This window comes from Cervus canadensis, chromosome X, assembly GCF_019320065.1.
Source record: "Cervus canadensis isolate Bull #8, Minnesota chromosome X, ASM1932006v1, whole genome shotgun sequence".
Lineage (NCBI taxonomy): Eukaryota > Metazoa > Chordata > Mammalia > Artiodactyla > Cervidae > Cervus > Cervus canadensis.
In genome coordinates this window covers 141,272,678-141,292,143 of record NC_057419.1, presented here as the reverse complement: position 1 = coordinate 141,292,143, position 19,466 = coordinate 141,272,678, and the positions used below count along the sequence as shown (strand labels likewise).

At 38.3% G+C, this 19,466-nt stretch overlaps 1 protein-coding gene across 10 annotated transcripts in view; it reads right to left on the bottom strand.

Moving 5' to 3' along the window:
* Positions 1-19,466, bottom strand: part of PAK3 (p21 (RAC1) activated kinase 3) — a 127,894-nt gene that overhangs the window by 59,863 nt on the left and 48,565 nt on the right. For 7 of the 10 annotated variants that reach the window (XM_043457831.1, XM_043457838.1, XM_043457833.1 and 4 more), the window contains 6 exons: positions 15,892-15,992; positions 11,524-11,568; positions 10,228-10,381; positions 8,690-8,727; positions 4,124-4,255; positions 2,102-2,267 (listed from right to left, as the gene is read on the bottom strand). In XM_043457831.1, coding sequence (XP_043313766.1) covers positions 2,102-2,267; positions 4,124-4,255; positions 8,690-8,727; positions 10,228-10,381; positions 11,524-11,568; positions 15,892-15,992 — 636 coding nt within the window. Of the gene's footprint in view, positions 1-2,101; positions 2,268-4,123; positions 4,256-8,689; positions 8,728-10,227; positions 10,382-11,523; positions 11,569-13,171; positions 13,235-15,891; positions 15,993-19,466 lie in introns of all 10 variants that reach the window. The other 3 variants (XM_043457839.1, XM_043457840.1, XM_043457841.1) reach the window with 2 other exon arrangements.

The window sequence follows — 19,466 nt, the reverse complement described above, 5'->3', positions numbered from 1 at the left end:
TTTAAAATCTGATATAATAGGATGTGCAAAATAAAGAAAACTAAGGCATTAAGTATTCCAAGAATACTTGAACTGAAATTATCCAGGCAATTCTTTCCTTTATTCATCCCTTTTACACAGAGACAGCCAGCATATGCAGAAGCAAACTGAATAATGGAAATAATACAAGCTTCAAAGGCAAAGAGATTTGAATTCCAACTCTGGCTACATCACACATTAGTTTGGTGATCTGGTAACTTTAGCTTTTTGAGGCTTACTTTCACTGATCTGTAAAATGAGGCTAGGAAAATCTACCACAAGGAATTACGGTGAACATTAAACTCGATAATGTATGTAAAGTGGCCAGCAGAGAAGGCACTTAGTAAATGGGAATTATTTCTGCTTTTATTCAGGAAATAGTTGGTATCAGCACTAAAGAGGCATGTTTAATCATGTACAGTAAAGTCAACTGGCTAAACCCTCAGTTCCAGTTCTGAGCGCTTACTGACTACTGTAACCCGAAACTTAGCCTTCCCAAATACCTCTGTCTCAGATTGTTTCAACATCAGCACTGTTGACATTTGGGGCTGAATAATTCTTTGCTGCAGAGGAGAAAGGAAGGAGGCCTATCCTTTGCATTACAGTGTTTAGAAGCATCCTTAGCCTCTCTATCCACTAGATGCAAGTGGCATTCCCTGTGCTACGAGAAAACACATGTCTCCAGATACTGCCAAATGTCCCCTGGAGGGCAAAATGGCCCCACGACCACCTCTGCAGAGTCTTCCTGTGGCCTATAGCCTACACCGTTCTCTTCCTTTTCTGAGTTCTTTTAGATGGACTGTTGCATGACCAAGAAGGTGTCCTCTTCTCTAATTGTGGCACACTATTAAACCTTATCTTACAAATAAAATTGTAAGCTTCTTAATATCAGGAAATTGTTTTTTGATTGTTTCCTCCAAAAGACTCTGGCAGAGAACAGACAAGTAGGAACCCGGTGAAGAGGCACTTGTTTGTTCATTTTTTCACCCATTCAATCAAAAAGTATCCATTAAGTCCTTTTATGTACCAGGCACTTTATTAGAGCTGGACATGTGGGAAAAGAAGACACAACCTCATCTTTAAAGAGCTCCTGGTCTAGTGAAGAAGACAGACAAGTACAGTGGGATTATTTGCTACAGTGGTTCAAAGTTCAGTCACTAAATTGTGTCTGATTCTTTGAGACCCCATGGACTGCAGCATGCCAGGCTTCCCTGTCATTCACCAATTCCTGGAGTCTGCTCAAACTCATGTCCATTGAGTCGGTGATGCTATCAAACCATTGCATGATAGAGGCAGTAAAAAGATCCCTCAACTCATACTGAGAGAGACAAGGACAGCTTTCCTGAGGAGGCATCTTTTGAGCTGAGGTTTGAAAGATGAGTAGGAGTTAGATTGAGGGCATAAAGTGTAGAAAACTTGCAATTTGTTAGATGCTTTTGGAGTATGAGTTTAATGAGTATGCTTCACAGAACTTTGATCCTTTTCAACAGAGAATTTTTTTTAAGTCTCTCTGACCCAGAAAGGTAACTAGAAAAGGAGTGTTTTATAAAATGGAGCAACTGTGTATGCACAAGCATGGATACACTAATAACACTGCAAGAAGGAGGCTGAAAGCATCTGCTGGCCCTGACTTCCTGTCCATATAGCAATGCTCCTAAATTAAGAGGAAGGGCTATTTTATTGTGGCTGCCCATTTTGATTGACTGTGTTGGATTCTGAGGTTGAATTATCTATCATGATTAATCAGGTGGGCGCCCCTGGGGTATGATCATAGGATATTTTTCATCAGACTGTTTCATCTCTTTGGGGGGAGGTATAATCTTAAAATAAAACTTACTACTTAATTCATTTAGTGAAGTTTTCCTCGAAACTGATTTTTTTCAAGTGAAAATATTTGGTTTCTGTGTAATTAGGAGTAAGGGGGGGTGGAGATTTAAAATACACAGTGCATCTCAAACTTTTTATCTCATGATGTCAGGGAGCCTGCAAGCAGGTTCAAATTTTTGAAGGTTTAATTCCCACTCAAAGTGGTTTATGAGAAATGCTCCCATGAAGAAACAGATGATGGCAGAAAAAAACTCACTTAGCTTCTCTAGGATCTCCTCATCTGTCATTTTGGATTTTTTCCTTTGCCGATCTGTGTTTCTATACAAAGTACTGGAATTGGCGTTCTCAGCAGAAGGTGGTGTGACCTCTTTATTTGGTGCTGCTGGTGAAGCAATCGATTCAACCACAGAACGAGTGTAGATCTTAAAGACAAAAAGTTTTGTTACAAGTTAAAGACAATTGATGAACCAATATTGACACATCAGAATCAGTGAAAGTCCGCAGCTTACATGTGGTTCACTCTTCTTCAAAAACACACACACAATGATTTATTATCATGTACTTTCATAATTATTAAATGTATCCTTTACAATTATGACTCTAGAAGCATCAATTTTTGTAGATCATTAATATATTCAATTACTGACTCAATGGACGTGAATTTGAGCAAACTCTGGGGGATAGTGAAGTACAGGGAAGCCTGCCGTGCTGCAGTCCATGCAGTTGCAAACAGTCAGACATGACTTAGCCCCTGAACAACAACAATAAAGTCAGTGTCCCTTGAATCTAAAATCACCGAGTGTGGGTGATACAGATACTAGTGAAAATTCTGTAACTAAATAGTTGTATAACCCTAGATAATTACATCATCTTCCTAAAGTTTTAGGGTCTGAGTATACTGGCTATCTCTCTTCTAATTCTCAAAATTTATGTTTGACCTTCTGCCTTGATTCTTTCTTTCCAGAAATGCCTTCTCTGTCTCCTATCATCTTGTATATGAGATGGCAGCCTCCAGGACTATCAATTTCTGTAGAGGTATTTACCGAACTGTATTTACCTACAGAAGTCAAGCAGGAGGAACTAGAAGAGCAAACTATAATAAAGGTAGCATTAGGCTATTATATTTTTGGCCACACACAGACTGGATCAATAGAATTATGATATTCAAGTATCCTATTTTTCATCACTTTCAATCCAACAACCATATGGCTCACTCTTAATGTTGCAGATTCTATGGGTTTGGATGAGTGTATAAACATGTGGGCTTCCCTGGTGGCTCAGTGGAAAGAATTCACCTGCCAATGCAAGAGACGCAGGTTCAATCCCTGGGTCAGAAGGATCCCCTGGAGAAGGAAATGGCAACCCACTCCAGTATTCTTGCCTGGAAAATCCATGGGGTTGCAAAAGAGTCGGACAAGACTGAGTGACTAAACAACAATGTAATGACATGCATCCATCATTATGGTAGCATATAGAATATTTTCTCTGCCCTAAAATTCTTCTGTGCTCCACCTATTCATCCCTCCCTCCACCCTGCTCCTCAGCCTTTAATAAGCTTTTAAAGACAACTGATTTCTATAAAAAAAAAAATTTACAATGCTTCAAGTATACTGCCCTTGAAAGCTCATAGGAGTTAGTCTTTTGAGGCCCCCAAACATGCTGTGCTAATTGTGGTCTTGGTTCCTCTGCTGATGCAATACTTCCTACATGATTCCCATGGATTTCATTCTCTAGCTTAACTTCTGCCATGGTTTTAAAATTTAGCACTTATTTATATATTGTTTGGTATTATTCTTTTGCTTTCATGTGCTAATCTGTATCTCTAAATAGTAGCCCCAACCAAATTTGTATCTTATAGTCTAGTTCTTCACCAGCTGAGCCACAAGGGAAGTTCAAGAATAACAGAGTGGGTAGCCTATCCCTTCTCCAGGGGATCTTCCTGACCCAAGAATCGAATCAGGGTCTCCTGCATCACAGGCAGATTCTTTACCAACTGAGCTATCATTGCAAGAAACCTGGATTCGATTCCTGGGTTGGGAAGATGCCCTGGAGAAGGCAAAGGCTACCCACTCCAGTATTCTGGCCTGGAGAATTCCATGGACTGTATAGTCCATGGGGTCACAAAGAGTTGGACACGACTGAGCGACTTTCACTCACTCATTCTAGTTCTGGGAACACAGATGCTCAATAGATACTGGGTCATCAACTAGTTTCAAACTCTAGGATTATTTCAAAGGACATCTGTTGAATCATTTGGAAACAGTCACTTCGGACTTACTGATTTTGTATGCTCTGGTCTTGGTGCAATGACTGGTGGGGGCTCATTGTCATCTTCTTCTTCTTCCTCTTCTTCATCTTCTTCTTCAGACACAGGAGGAGCCAAAGGAGGCTCTGATGCTGTTTTTGTACTCTTAGGATAAAAACAAAGACCAGGTATTAACTCTTCATGGTTTTTCTTCAGAAATGAGAAAAGGGAGATAAGATATTTAAGCATGTAGGGATAGGAGGGAATTTTATCTTTTACACGTTAGCAGAACTGTCTGCAGTTTGGTGGCCAGGACCTGCCCACACTCAGAGATAAATTGAGGTCAGGATTTGAGCACCATGAGATTTTAAAAATTCCTTTCATTTTCTCTTGAGCTCAAAAACAGTGAACTATTCATGTAACATTTTCGAGTTTTAATGTTTTTTAAATCGATGAATATATTGTAAAAATCAAATTGCTAATAAAGTCTTGAATTTGTACCAGGTCAGTTGTCATTGTGTTGACTGCTGACAGTTTATCAACAAGAAAAGGGCTATTTTGTGCCTAAAGATAAGAGTATACATCTGGATATGGCATAAATGTGTGTGTGTGTGCTGTCACTTCCATTGTGTCTGACTCTCTGGGACCCTATGGACTGTAGCCCTCCAGGCTCCTCTATCCATGGGGTTCTCCAGGCAAGAGTACTTGAGTGGGTTGCCATGCCCTCCTTCAGGGGATCTTCCTGACTCAGGGATCAAGCCCACATCTCTTGTGTCTCCTGCACTGGCGGGCAGGTTCTTTACCACTAGCGCCACCTGGGAAGCCCCGATAGTACAATAAATATACACAAATGTCAAAATAGCCTCAAATTGAAGAGTAGGTCCCTGAACAGTATTTAGTATTTAATAACACTAATACCAACGGATTTGTGATGGATGAGAAGCAAATCAGATTCCTACGACTATGGGAGGCATCATTAACTCCATATTAATTATATAGCTATTAGTTTAACACATTTAGTGACTACAACATTGTTTCTATTTTGATTCCCATCCAGGCTACTAGAAGATGCTGAAACTTGTAAACAATGCAGGCTATGTCTAGAAGGTGTTGTCAATCCCATGAAGTCACATCCTATGGGATAGCTAGGTCTACTGGGAGTGTTTCTAATGCAACAAAAGCACAAGCAGTGTGAAGTACAATCTCCTCCTAAAACCACAAGAAGTACATAAAGTGCAATTCCACAGTCCTAAGTTACTGAGTCCCAAAAAAGTGATCCAACTTGACCTTAAGGTTCCAAATTTAGTTCATTTGATCAATAGAAACCCACCCTTAGCCAAGTAGTTTAATCAATTATCTCCATCTGGAAATTCGGCCAGCCCTTTGAACTCAAGTTGCCTCATGGGAAACTCGGCATCTTCTTACAGAAATATGCACCTCCTGAAAGATAATGTCCTCATCTTTTTGGCTACCCGCATATCATTCAAAACCTGCAATTATCTTTGACCAAAACCTTTCCTCCAACATCTAATCAGTAACCTAGATATCTCCGGAATTTAAATCTAATCTCCATTCCCACTGCCACTGTCTCACGTAGACCCACATCACCTCTGGCCTTGGATACTTGCAATATCTCCCCAGTCGGTTTCCCTTCATCCAGTCTTACCTTCTGTCCTTAATTCCTTCTGAACATGTGTGATCAAATCACCCTTCATAAGCTTTAATAACTTAACTCTCTTGTTCCACAAAACTTCAAGGGCTTTTCCCCCTGTACACTTACTTAGACCAGATTCCTTAGAATACTATTTAAGGGCTTCTATGATTTGGCTCCAACCTAACTTTCAAAGCTGAACTCCTATGATTCCTTTTCTTGCATCTCAGTCTTCATTCAAATTCATACCCCTTTGTCCGCTTGCTCTCTTCACTACCGTGCCCTTTATCATGCTTTCCCTTTGCCAAGAATACCCTTCTGTATCTTCACAGATCCAAATCGCATCTGAACTTTAGGATCGAGTTCAAATTCCACATTTTCTATGAAGCATTTTTCTAATTCAACATTCAAAATATGTACCAAGTGCGTATTTTGTACTAGGCCCTTGAAAAGGGCCGCTCCCTTTATCCCTCCCCAGATAAAAGGAAGCTCCTTTCTTTGAATTCTCATAGAAAATGAACATATTTTATGGTGTGTAACATGATTCATATGGCACTGTGCTTCTTTATGTTTATACTTTTCTTCCCTTACTGGACTGAGCTCTAAATTTCCTAGTTTTGATAAGGAGGCACTTGATAGATACATGTTTTAAAAAGTAAATTCCAGTTGTTCTTATCTTCAAACAGTGAGTTCATCAGTTTCTTTCCTGATCTGATGGAATATTTTTAACATTATGTAGATTTAGTTTTAATTCTACAAGTAAAACCAATAGAAGCAAGCTAAAAAAAGGCCAATGTATCTTAGAAGATAAAAGCTGTTTACAATAAAAACCAACACATGGACCATCCTAGGAAGTTGGTGTTCAAAATAACTGACCTCCTTAAAGAGATAACAACTATTTGTCAACATACCTATCTAATAGTGCACAATAATGACAGTAATTAAATCAAGGGAGGTAAGGTATGTGTTGATGATGGAAGGTTGGCATTTCTGTCTTTCCCACTTTGTTATCATCTTCCTTCATGTGCTGTTTTCAATGGAGTCCAGGAAGCTGTCACAGCAAAGCAGCAGCAGGAGGGCAATGAGCAGTGAGAACAGGAGAGCTACCTTCTGCTCTGTTCTGAGAATTCTGAGCAAGGCACCAGTACCAGGGCCTCATGCAAGTCTCATGTGTGGAGAAAATGAGTTTTCGTCCTTGTTGCCATCTAAAAGCAGCAGCAGTAGTAGCTTACATTTAGTGAACACATAGTAGGTGCTAGGAAATGTACTAAGTATATTATATGCATTATCATATTCAATAGTCACACATGTTTTAGGAAGCAAGTATTGTTAGTATTCCCAGCTAAGACTGAGGAAAGAGAGGGTCACAGAAATCAAGCCACTTTCCCCAAGTGGCCTCCACTTGTAAGTGGAGGAAAAGACTAACAACTTATGTCCAGAGTCTTTAGTCTTTTAAGTTTTCTCTTTAGTTGTGGTAAAATAGACATAACATAAAATTTACCATTTTTAAGTGTACAGTGCAGGAGAGTTACGTATATTCACATTGCTGTGCATCCATCACTGCTATCCATCCCCCGAATTCTTTTCATCACTGAAACTCTGTACCCATTAAACAACACCCCATTTCTACCTCACCCAGCAACCACTTTCTGTATCTATGATACTGACTACTTTAGGTACCTTATATATAAACAGAATCATGGTATTTTTCTTTCTGTGACTGGATAGTTTCACTTAGCATAATGTCCTAGAGGTTCATCCATGTTGTAGCATATGTAAGAATTTCCTTCCTTTTTAAGGTTGACTAATAATCCACTGTAAGGATATACCACTTTTGTTTATTCATTCATCTGTTGATGGACACTTGGATTGCTTCCACATTCTGGTTACTATGAACATTGCTGCTACAAATATGGGTGTATAAATACCTACTCAAGACTCTGCTTTCAGTTCTTCTGGGTATACATCAAGAAGTGGAACTGCTGGATCATGTGGTAATTCTCTTCTAAATTTTTGAGGAACTGCCATATTATTTGAGAGTCTTTAATTTTCACCAGTAATGATTTACTGCTGTCACACTGACTGCCCAGGGTGACATCAAGCAGGTTAGCATTTATCCTCTATAAAAGGAAGAATTAGCTTGATTATCTATGACTCTGAATAAGCAGTTAGGAAACTTTCGCTAATGTTAATTAAAATATTTCACTCTTAAGGAAGCAAACAGGGCAGGAAATTATTTCTATCAGGTTATCAAAATGAAACTCATACAAAGAGAAGCCTTGTCTAAGATGATTTTCTCTGTATGAGTATTCTTTCAGATACTATAGCACTTTCAAGGCCCTTGAGGTAAGTTCCTTATTTTCCAGTCACTTCTCTGATAAAACTATCTATGGGACTTTTAGTTATCCCCTCCCCACTTCATCTCAGTTTGTTGGAACAGGTGACACCAAAAGATGTAGTGGTATGGCCTTAGACAAGTTATTTCACCTCTCTGAATCTCATCTGTAAAATGGAGACAGTGATAAGACTTACTTAATTGGGTCATATGCTGAGTGAGAAAAGTCAATCCCCAAAGGTCATATACTATATTATTTCATTTATGTGAAATGTCCAAAATGATAAATCCATAAAATCAGATTAGTGATGCCCTAGGGCTAGGGTGGGGTGGATGGGGTTAACTCCAGGCAGACTTGGGAGACTTTATTGGGGTGATGAAAATGTTCTAAAATTGGATTATGGTGATGGTGGTACAGGTATATACATTTACTAAAACTCATCATCAAACTGTACACTGTAAAAAGGGTGAATTTTATCATTCTAAATTATACCTCTTAAACTATTTTTTTAAAAGACTCTATGTGTATCTAAAAACTGGGCCTGCACAATTATATTCTGTTGGACCACCAGAAATACCAAACATACAAGATCATTTTCAATTTTTCACTTACCGAAGGATGGGCTGCTATGTATCCGTGTGCACTTTTATCTGAAAAGTGAAGATAAAGATATTAGCTTTGTTTTATAAAGACTGCCTCATTGAAAGACTATGCTCTAAAAAACCGCATGTGTTTGACCAGAAGGAAAATTTTCAATTCAGTATTAAATAGATATCATGACAAATGATGTTTTTCTTAAAATAGTTCATACCCTTGCATCATCACCATATTCTCGCCATCCCATTTTATAGGTTTTAATGAAGGCCTCCAGTGAATTGCACCTATACTGAGCAATGCTGAGATTACCTACTGCTGACTGGTATGACTCTACTCATCTATATTCAGAATTTTTCCTCAGCTTCCTCCTTCCCTCTCGCCCTCCTTCCTTCTTTTCCCTTCCTTCCTTCCTTCCACCCTGCCTTCTTTTCCCCTTCTGTTCCTTCCCTCCCCTTCCTACACTATTAGTCACAACATGAGAGCATCAAGAAAACACATGGTGAGTTTCAGAATACAGCAATAACTCAGATACTGTTGAGTTCTAAGCTAGATTTCAGGATCTCATCTTTGTAAGCTGAGAAAATTCGACACATAAAAATAAAATGGTTAAAAAGCAGTGGCAACATGGAATAAAGAACAAATTCTGCAAAGCTGCCCTATGTATTAAAACCAATGCCAAAGGGAGGGGCTCTTTATAGCTGGAGCTGTAATGACAGTCTTCTCTTCTTCCTTTAGATGTAAAATAATAAATTGCTTTAGAGATTCAACCCAGATTATCCTTTTCAAAATGCAAAATTATTCTTTGGTATATTTTCCAGTTGTTTATAGTGCAAATTTGGACATCAGCATGTCAAAGGCCAGGTCACATGCTAGCAAATGAAGTTGAGATAAGGCAGGAGGAACACAGTCATTTTGATCTCTTATAAACACCAAGACATATGTCTTTTTTGTAAGTCTGATTTTGAGGTCTGATCAAAATAATCCAGCAACCATAAAATTTGCGCTGTGCCATCACGGTGCAATTCAATGATCAAAGGGATAAAATAATAAATTTCAAGAGACCAGGGTTTGATCCAGACACCTCTTATTTCATGAACACATCACAAGGCCTGATCCTAAGTGACTTGACTTTCTTCACGCCAGTGAAGAGACAAAACAACAATTGTGATTGCTGATTCAAACTGACAACTACTACTTCACTGGACAATTTCTTTGTTTGAGCTCTAAAATCACCCAAGTACCATAAATCTTCTAACATCAACTTCAACTTCCAACTTATCCTCTGGCTGACTTATGTTGAAGTCATTTGGAAAAGGAGCTTGATCTGTCTTCAAATGCCCTCCAGGCATTCTGTTCTAATCCTGAAGTTCTGAGACTGAAATGACTTGTTTTTTGTTTGTTTGTTTTGGATGTGCTGCACAGTTTGCAGAATCTTAATTCTCCAACCAGGGATCGAACCCAGGCCCGTGTCAATGAAAGCACGGAGTCCTAACCTCTGGACCACCAGGGAATTCCTTCTCCTTTACTTTTTGATATCTTAGATTTATTCTTACCTCCCGATGTAAAGCTCATGTATTTCTGGTTGTTGACTGTTTCTTTGGAATCATAGAATTTGAGAACATCTAGAACAGCTTGGGGGTTCTTCTTCTGTTCCAGCTTTGTTATGTTGGAGGTTTGGAGTAATCGTGCCCATTGTTCAGGGATTCCCTGTGGACAACCAAAGGGAAAGAATGGCAGCTCAGAACATTCGGCAGCTGCATTTTCATGTTCCAGTAAAGTTCTTCACCAAGAAGCCCATGCTACCTGTAGGATTACACTTGGGAAACTGAAGTTACACTCTAGATTTAAAGTTAGTAACTTAATAATGCAATCATTCTCTTCTCTAATTAAAACACATAGGTAAAACTAGGATCCAACTTAAAAAGGGTGGGTGGGAGTATGACTGTGATAGAAAAAAAAAAGCGCATGAAAATCACCTCCATATTAACTCTGCTCATCCATGAAATGATGTTTACGGCTTAGCTTATTTTTTTCTGGTGACTCAGGGCAGACATAGCAAGACTTCTCTAAATTTGTGCACAGCACAGTATAGTTCAGATCAATAGGTTTTATACGGCTAGAATAACATAAGCTGTTTCTGAGCATGTTGTAATTAGAATATCTCTTAGAATAAAAGGAAAGCCTCACCCTTGGTCAGTTTATATTTTGCGATTATCAAATGCAATTTTTTGGGGGGTCTAGAACTTTAATATAAAGAGGGATTGAGAGGAGACAAAAACAGAATCATGGCAGAGCAATAACCACAGGAGTGCTAAATAGTAAAGGCTGCTTTGGGTATTTTCCCTGCAGCTTTCTCCTCTCCCCCCTCTATCCCCTCCTCCCCACTTCGTTCATTGGCCACATAGAACCTGGGACTGTGGCAACCAAGCCAAAGCCTTGTGAAAATTTGCAATCATCCAAAGTATTTAGAGCAGAGAGGAGGGAGTGTTTGGTACTCTAACCAAGGAGAATTGCAAAGATTACACTGGGAGGTGAGCTTTGCATCCTTTCCTACATGTTCGGCCTATGGATGCCCCCATTTCATAATTATCCAACCTCCAAGAGCAACTTGGAGCGAGAAACAGACACACTATTCCTGAAGTGCATCTAGACACAATTTACGTGGCTTTGTCCTATGAAGTCTCGGCAAAACAATGTGTGACGTGGGCCTCCAGAGTTTGGGAATGACAACAAAAAAGTGAGATAAGCCAAGCAACAACTCTACTGCACACACATGAACCTGCTGCTGCAGTGCTATGACATCTCAAAGAAGCACTTTGATGCAAGCTTCTTTTGGGCCTGTGACGCACCTCTGGGAGCTTCCCTGGGCACATCTGTGAGCCATAGAGATCTGGCTGTAATGGACGTAAATAAAGAAAGAAAAGAAAGTTAAAACAGAATGTGGGACAACTTAGAAGGTGGGAGGAGATGAAACCAATGGGTCTGAATGGGGAGGGGGTAATAATCCCTTCTAAAGTGGGGCGGTTGTGAGAATAGGGAGGTATTAACTAAATAAGGGCCAGGACAGGCTACAGGACAACAGATTTCAGAAAACAGAGAAAACGACAATGTTCCAAAGTTTGGATGCAACAACTCCACTTTTGGTCAGATGCTTCCTCCATAAATAGGCAATCATAAGAGTTACCATTACATAGCTAGAGAAATTATTAAAAGGCAGAAACATGAATTTGGAGGAAAGAAGGATGGCATCATGAAAAACTTCAACAATAATTTGTAAGTCGTCTTTTACAACTGGGTGATCACAGGTAGCCAGTGGCCATGTGATGAACTTACAAATTTCAGTTCCCAATTCTGGTGAACCATTTTCAATTTCACATGGGAAGTGTCTGTATGGCTAAAATTCAAAGAAGAGTTATATTGTGATGCTGAATTTAACCTTGACCTCATTAAAGTGATTCTTCTGTCTTTTGGAGCTAAAGTCATGGCTGGCTTAGAAAAAACTAGATTAAGGATTTCCCACACAGCCAGACTCTATGTTTGAATTTCTTAGTCATTTAGACCAGGGAAGGGAAATCATTTCATTTCATACCATATTATGAACAATCTCCATTTTAATGTTGCTGTTCCAAAGTCCCATTTCCCACATAATAAGATCAGATATAAGGTAACAGCTTTGTCTAAATAAAGATATTATTTACAACACTACAGAAACATGCTTTGACCCAACTGGTTTGATTTGGGATACAGGTCTTTGATTCCTGGCATTTGGGGTTACTCCAAGCACAGTGAAAAGGATACTTTCACATGCATTCATCACGCAATTTGAAGCTAAAGCTTTAAGCCAAAATTTTGAACTCAGGAGCCCATGCATGATCCCAGTTCTGATTCTAAGTGCAATTAATAGCATTTGGTTAATACTGTAATGGCCAAAGGAGTTATTAAATGTTACAAAACCAGGTATGCATTGCACATAACCACTAGAGCGGACATCACTGGCATGATCATTACCATAATCATTAGAATATTTGCAGTTACTATACATTCTCATGGCACTTCTAAGCTTTTGTGATAATAGTCTTATGATCACTAGACAGCAGGAATAACTGCTGTCAACTGCAAAAGATCTTCCAGACAACTATACTTACCATGTGACTATGCTGCTGACATAACGTCTTTTTTCCTTTTTTAAGTTGAGATAAACCAGTTCATCAATGAGACCTAACACTTAAATTTGAATGTATGCCACAAAGGGATGTAAACAGAAAGCCATCTCATTACTCCAAATTGAGGTACAAACCCCAGAAGTCAGATAGCTCATGAAGACCTAGACGTGTGAGCATCAGAAGCAGGAGCAGTCAAGGCCTGACCATGTAGGTAAGAACAACTAGATGTACATCAAGCTGGGGATTGTCCAGTGTAGCCCAGGAGAATGGCAGCATGATACAACAGGCCAAGCATTTATCTTATCAGAAGAATTATTATTTATATCACTCATACCATTTTTCCCTCTGATTGACTTGAAGCGACCGTCACAGGTCTAGAGGTCTGGAAGGGGGAGTTCTGAAGTATTTGGGACAAAAATGGCAAGATAAAGGGTAAGGACTTGTAATAGTTTCATACCCCAAATCTCACCTCCCAACCTAATTTTAACCTCAGGGTCCAAGCATATGACCAAGTGTACAAGGTTTTACGGGCCGATTAGTCAAAGGATAAGCACCAAGCAGTACACCAAATCAGTGTCCAAATATTCTAAGTAACAGGCTCTTGTGACACAACTGGACTAGATAGTTCAACCAATTGCTCAAAATTCAACCTCAACAATTGCAGTGGGCAAATTTAGTAATATGTCCCTCCCCCTCCACATGCACACGCACATACACATAATTAGTGGTACGGGGGCAATTAAGACTCAATTCTAAATCCTACCAATAAAATGACTTTTAAAAGCTTATTATCGTTTGGTATTGTTAAAGCCAGTAAACATAAATCACAGGTTAAGATGGCAAAAAAAAAGAATTTGGTATTTTAAAAAAATAATGTGGGGTCAGATAGTTATAAAAGATTATCATGATGACAATAAAGTACATCAGATTTCCAAATTTAGCCTGTGTCTTATCCATATTCAGTGGATTTCTAACAACTGCATCAAACACTTTATTTCAATATTAGATTTTTGAGAAGAGGGGAAAAGTTCTTGTTCGGTTTAGTTTAGTTGCATTTAACTGTTTTTCATGACTGGAAAGACTGCCCATCACATATTGCTCCCCTACACCGCTCCGATTGGTTCTTTGGGTTCTAATTGATAGCAAAGTGAAAATGACTGATCTACAGTCAGCAAAATGCTGGTGATTCACTTTCTTTCACTTCCATTCAAAACCCATAAAGAACAAATGAAAGAAAAGATAGAAAAATTGTATCATAAGATGTCAGACAAGTAGGAAAAAGTGGAAAAAATTTAAAAATTGGAAAGGAACCAGACTATATCACATGAGAATAGTGGAGGGGAAAATTTTCACATCCAAAAACAAAAAGGAAGAATAAAAGAAAAGAGAAATATGAAATAAGACAATAAAACAGAAGAAAAGCACATAGAAAACAAAAAGGTCAAAACTGGGAAAGAGAGCTCTTAAATAAGTGAAGTGTTTTAAGAGAAAACTTATAATGATTAAGTGCTTTTACTGTTTCAAACGTCAGAAAAAAGGAGTCATCTTTTTATGATGTTTTAAAATTTAAACTTGTTCACATTATTCAAAATACCAATATATGAAGATTTGTTGGTTTTGGTGGTGGTGATGATGGTGGTAGCAGTGACAATGGGGTTACATTTTCTAAGTGTAGCTAACAGAATATTCTCAAATACGGCAAAGAACAGAGACTGGGCTCAAATTCAAAGCCATTTAAATAATGTCTCTGATTTCAATGATGAAATTGGTTAAACCATTATCTCAACTTTATTTAATGTCAGTACTTCTTAATGTTCTCTTCTACTTGCTACTGAGAACATACAATAAGTTTATATCACTTTACAAGACTAAGATGTTTAATCAATTACCATTTCATTCTCACACAGCTTACTTCCGGAATTAAGAAAAAAGATAACTTGTCTGTTAATTCAGAAACATGGTTTGATTCTCTAAATCAAATTAATTTCTTCCTTCTTTTCAAAAATTTAATCTTATGACAAAGTCTACTCACTAACCATCGTGTTATGAAATAGGAAATTTACTTATTTAATATCTAAATACCTCTCTGGTTTAAGAAGCCAATAATCAATGGAGATGGTTCTATCAAAGATTTTTTTTCCAGAATGCATTCAAAATTACTCATTATCTCAGAATGCACATTTTGACTGAGGTCCTTACTAGTATGAAAAAGTAGTTGATCTTCCTGAGGACATATTTCTACCTATATCTTTTCCTTCATCCATCTAAAAGAAAAATGCCAGATCTTTAAAAAAAAAAAAGGCATAAAATATCATAGATCTGAGATTATGTGCCATTTGGGCACTACCAATATCCAAAGAAAGAGTGGATCTATAGCTGTAGCCTTTCTGGAAAATTCTTGTTGGTATTTACTGTGGATTGTGTATATATATTTGTATAGTATATATACAAATATTATATATATATACAAATATAGAGTAAGTATATAACCACTAAAGCACACAATACACCCATCAATATTTCTTCCTGAAACATGAGGTTTGTTGTTTTGAATGTCTATAAAATATACCTGTATATAAGCCTATGTTCTTGAAATCAAAGGGAAAAAAAGGTAGATTTTACAGAGATTTTTGGTTAGTGTGGTTAATTTATCTAGGTAATCCAGGTTCCAATGTAAAGCCTGAATTATTCAGATAGACTGTCTTCATTGGCCAAGTTGAGTCAATGGTTCTCTGATTCACTTCACGTGATAAAGAACAATCTCAAGTTGAGTCTGTCTAGACTATGCTTCCTGTGCCATGGCAAATTAGCATTTTCAATCAAGTTGAAGGCTAACCACAATTAAACATTTTTGTCACGATGAACAAAATAATTTTGCCAATTCTAAAGCCACTCTCTAGTTCCACCTGTGAAAGTCTAGGCAAAGTCCATCTTCCTTGAAATCACCAAAGACATCAAGTCTGATAATTTGGGACGTGGCAATTCTTCTTTGAAACTGATTTTCACAAAGGAATTTTTTCATGCCTTACAAAACAAAATAAGAAGCTTACTTACAGTGAATTCCCCGGTGACTGCATCAAACCCCACATGAATCGTATGTTCAAAGTCTGAAGGAAGAGAGATCTCTGGGCGCTCTTTCTCTTTCTTCTTATTGGCTAAAGGCAAAATGTTAACAGGTATTTATTTGGGATAAAGTTTTGGCATCCATAAGTTGTACAGTTAGGTTCATCAAAATAATTACAAAGCTGAATGACAATTGAGACCAATGCAATTATAACAATATTTAACTCCAGAATTTATAATTTTATTTAAATAAGTTGCTGAGAGTTGGACAAAATGTCAGGTCCAAATAATTTACAAATTCCCAAATCCAATTCAAACAAAACTTGTAGTCAAACTGATTTATATCTTTTACCAGTCTAATGATATAATCAACAGGTATCTAGGTAGATTGTATTTAACTGGCTTTGCTGAATCAAATATCACCTACTAAAGAAGAAATTCATTAGACTCAAGTAAAATTAAGCTTTACTATTAGAAAGAACGAATAGAAAAGTGCTCAAACTAAAGTTTTTTATCCATAAGTGTTTCTATGTTAAACCATAGCTAAATATCAAGTAACTAGAACTTTTAAAATTTACATGTTTACATTACAAAGCATATCTTAACAGACACTTAGTCTTCTTTCAGTGAGAATATTCTTGCAAATCAATAATGTTGCAAGTCTCTCTTTATTATTAAAAATGTTTTAAATCATATCATACCCAGAACATTGCTAGTAAAAAAACAAAAATAAGAACAAATTGCTGCTTTTTACTGAATTAATTTCAGGTTGTTCCTAGAAACAAAATTTCATGCAAAGATGGGCACAATAAAGGACAGAAATGATATGGACCTAACAGAAGCAGAAGATATTAAGAAGAGGTGGCAAAAATACATAGAAGAACTATACAAAAAAGACCTTCATGATCCAGATAAACACGATGGTGTGATAAGTAACCTAGAGCCAGACATCCTGGAATGAGAAGTCAGGTGGGCCTTAGGAAGCATCACTATGAACAAAGCTAGTGGAAGTAATGGAATTCCAGTTGAACAATTTCAAATCCTAAAAGATGATGCTGTGAAAGTGCTGCACTCAATATACTAGCAAATTTGGAAAACTCAGCAGTGGCCACAGGACTGAAAAAGATCAGTTTTCATTCCAATCCCAAAGAAAGGCAATGCCAAAGAATGTTCAAACTACCACACAATTGCACTCATCTCACACACTAGCAAAGTAATGCTCAAATTCTCCAAGCCAGGCTTCAACAGTACACAAACCATGAACTTCCAGATGTTCAAGCTGGATTTAGAAAAGGCAGAGGAACCAGAGATCAAAGTGCCAACATCCGTTGAATCATTGAAAAAGCGAGAGTTCCAGAAAAACATGTACTTCTGCTTTATTGACTGTGCCAAAGCCTTTGACTATGTGGATCACAACAAACTGTGGAACATTCTTCAAGAGATGGGAATACCAGACCACCTGACCTGCCTCTTGAGAAACCTATATTCAGGTCAGGAAGCAACAGTTAGAACTGGACATGGAACAACAGACTGGTTCCAAATCAGGAAAGGAGTACGTCAAGGCTATATATTGTCACCCTGCTTATTTAACTTATATGCAGAGTACATCATGAGAAATGCTGGACTGGATGAAGCACAAGCTGGAATCAAGACTGCCAGGAGAAATATCAATAACCTCAGATATGCAGATGACACCACCCTTATGGCAGAAAGTGAAGAACTAAAGAGCCTCTTGATGAAAGTGAAAGAGGAGAGTGAAAAATTTGGCCTAAAACTCAACATTCGGAAAACTAAGATCATGGCATCTGGTCCATCAGTTCAGTTCAGTTGCTCAGCTGTGTCTGACTCTGTGACCCCATGAACCACAGCATGCCAGGCCTCCCTGTCCATCACCAACTCCCAGAGTTCACCCAAACCCATGTCCATTGAATCAATGATGCCATCCCACCATCTCATCCTCTGTCGTCCCCTTCTCCTCCTGCCCTCAATCTTTCCCACCATCAGGGTCTTTTCAAATGAGTCAGCTCTTTGCATCAGGTGGCCAAAGTACTGGAGTTTCACCTTCAGCATTAGTCTTTCCAATAAACACCCAGGACTGATCTCCTTTAGGATGGACTGATTGGATCTCCTTGCAGTCCAAGGGACTCTCAGTATGTCTTCTCCAACACCACAGTTCAAAAGCATCAATTCTTCAGTGCTCAGCTTTTTTTACAGTCCAACTCTCACATCCATACATGACCACTGGAAAAACCATAGCTTTGACTAGACGGACCTTTGTTGGCAAAGTAATGTCTCTGCTTTTTAATATGCTGTCTAGGTTGGTCATAACTTTCCTTCCAAGGAGTAAGCGCCTGGTCCCATCACTTCATGGCAAATAAATGGGGAAACAATGGAAAACAGTGACAGACTTTATTTTGGGGGGCTCCAAAATCACTGCAGATGGTGACTGCTGCCATAAAATTAAAAGACGTTATAACCAACCTAGACAGCATATTAAAAAGCAGAGACATTACTTTGCCAACAAAGGTCCGTCTCGTCAAGGCTAGGGTTTATCCAGTGGTCATGTATGGATGTGAAAGTTGGACTATAAAGGAAGCTGAGCGCTGAAGAATTGATGCTTTTGAACTGTGATGTTGGAGAAGACTCTTGAGAGTCCCCTGGACGGCAAGGAGATCCAACCTGTCTATCCTAAAGGAGATCAGTCCTGAACATTCACTGGAAGGACTGATGCTGAAGTTGAACCACTCATACTTTGGCCACCTGATGGGAAGAACTGACTCATTTATAAAGACCCTGATGCTGGGAAAGACTGAAGGTGGGAGGAGAAGGGGACAGCAGAGGATGAGATGGTTGGACGGCATCACCGACTGAATGGACATGAGTTTGAGTAAACTCTGGGAGTTGGTGATGGACAGGGAGGCCTGGTATGCTGCAGTCCATGGGGTGGCAAAGAGTCAGACACAACTGAGAGACTGAACTGAACTAGAAACCTCAAACCAATTCCAAGAGTTTGTAGCTATTTTCCCATGTCCTTATAAATTTTGTCATGGTAGTCATTCAAAATCATTGTCCTCAAGTAACAGATTTTTCATAGTGACACAATTATGAATAAATACTTCAGTAGTTAATAAGTCAAAAAACTTTAAAGGAATAATCACTGAAGAAATAAATTTGGGAACTGTAATGAAATTAGTCTATCTCATAAACAATCCCAGGAGGAAATTATTGTGGAAACACTGTAAGATGGCATTTATATATCAGCAAATTCGAGTATGTATCTCTGCTATGGCTGCATTTCACAGTAAAAAAAAAATAATACCCTCCTAATACTGGGTAAGTCAGCATGAACCAGTTTTGCCCAATTGAAACCAATCAACTTTAGAGTTGCCAGGGTGGTAAATTTAGAACATTCTGGTTCAAATAGATGTTTCCTTGCTCTGAATTTTAGACAACATTCAATTAACCATAATGGATTACTGGTTCCGTGGGTTACCCAGGATAAATTTTAAACTCAAAACATTTCATATCCAATGGTCACTCTCACGGCTTCTTTTCTCTTTCGACTC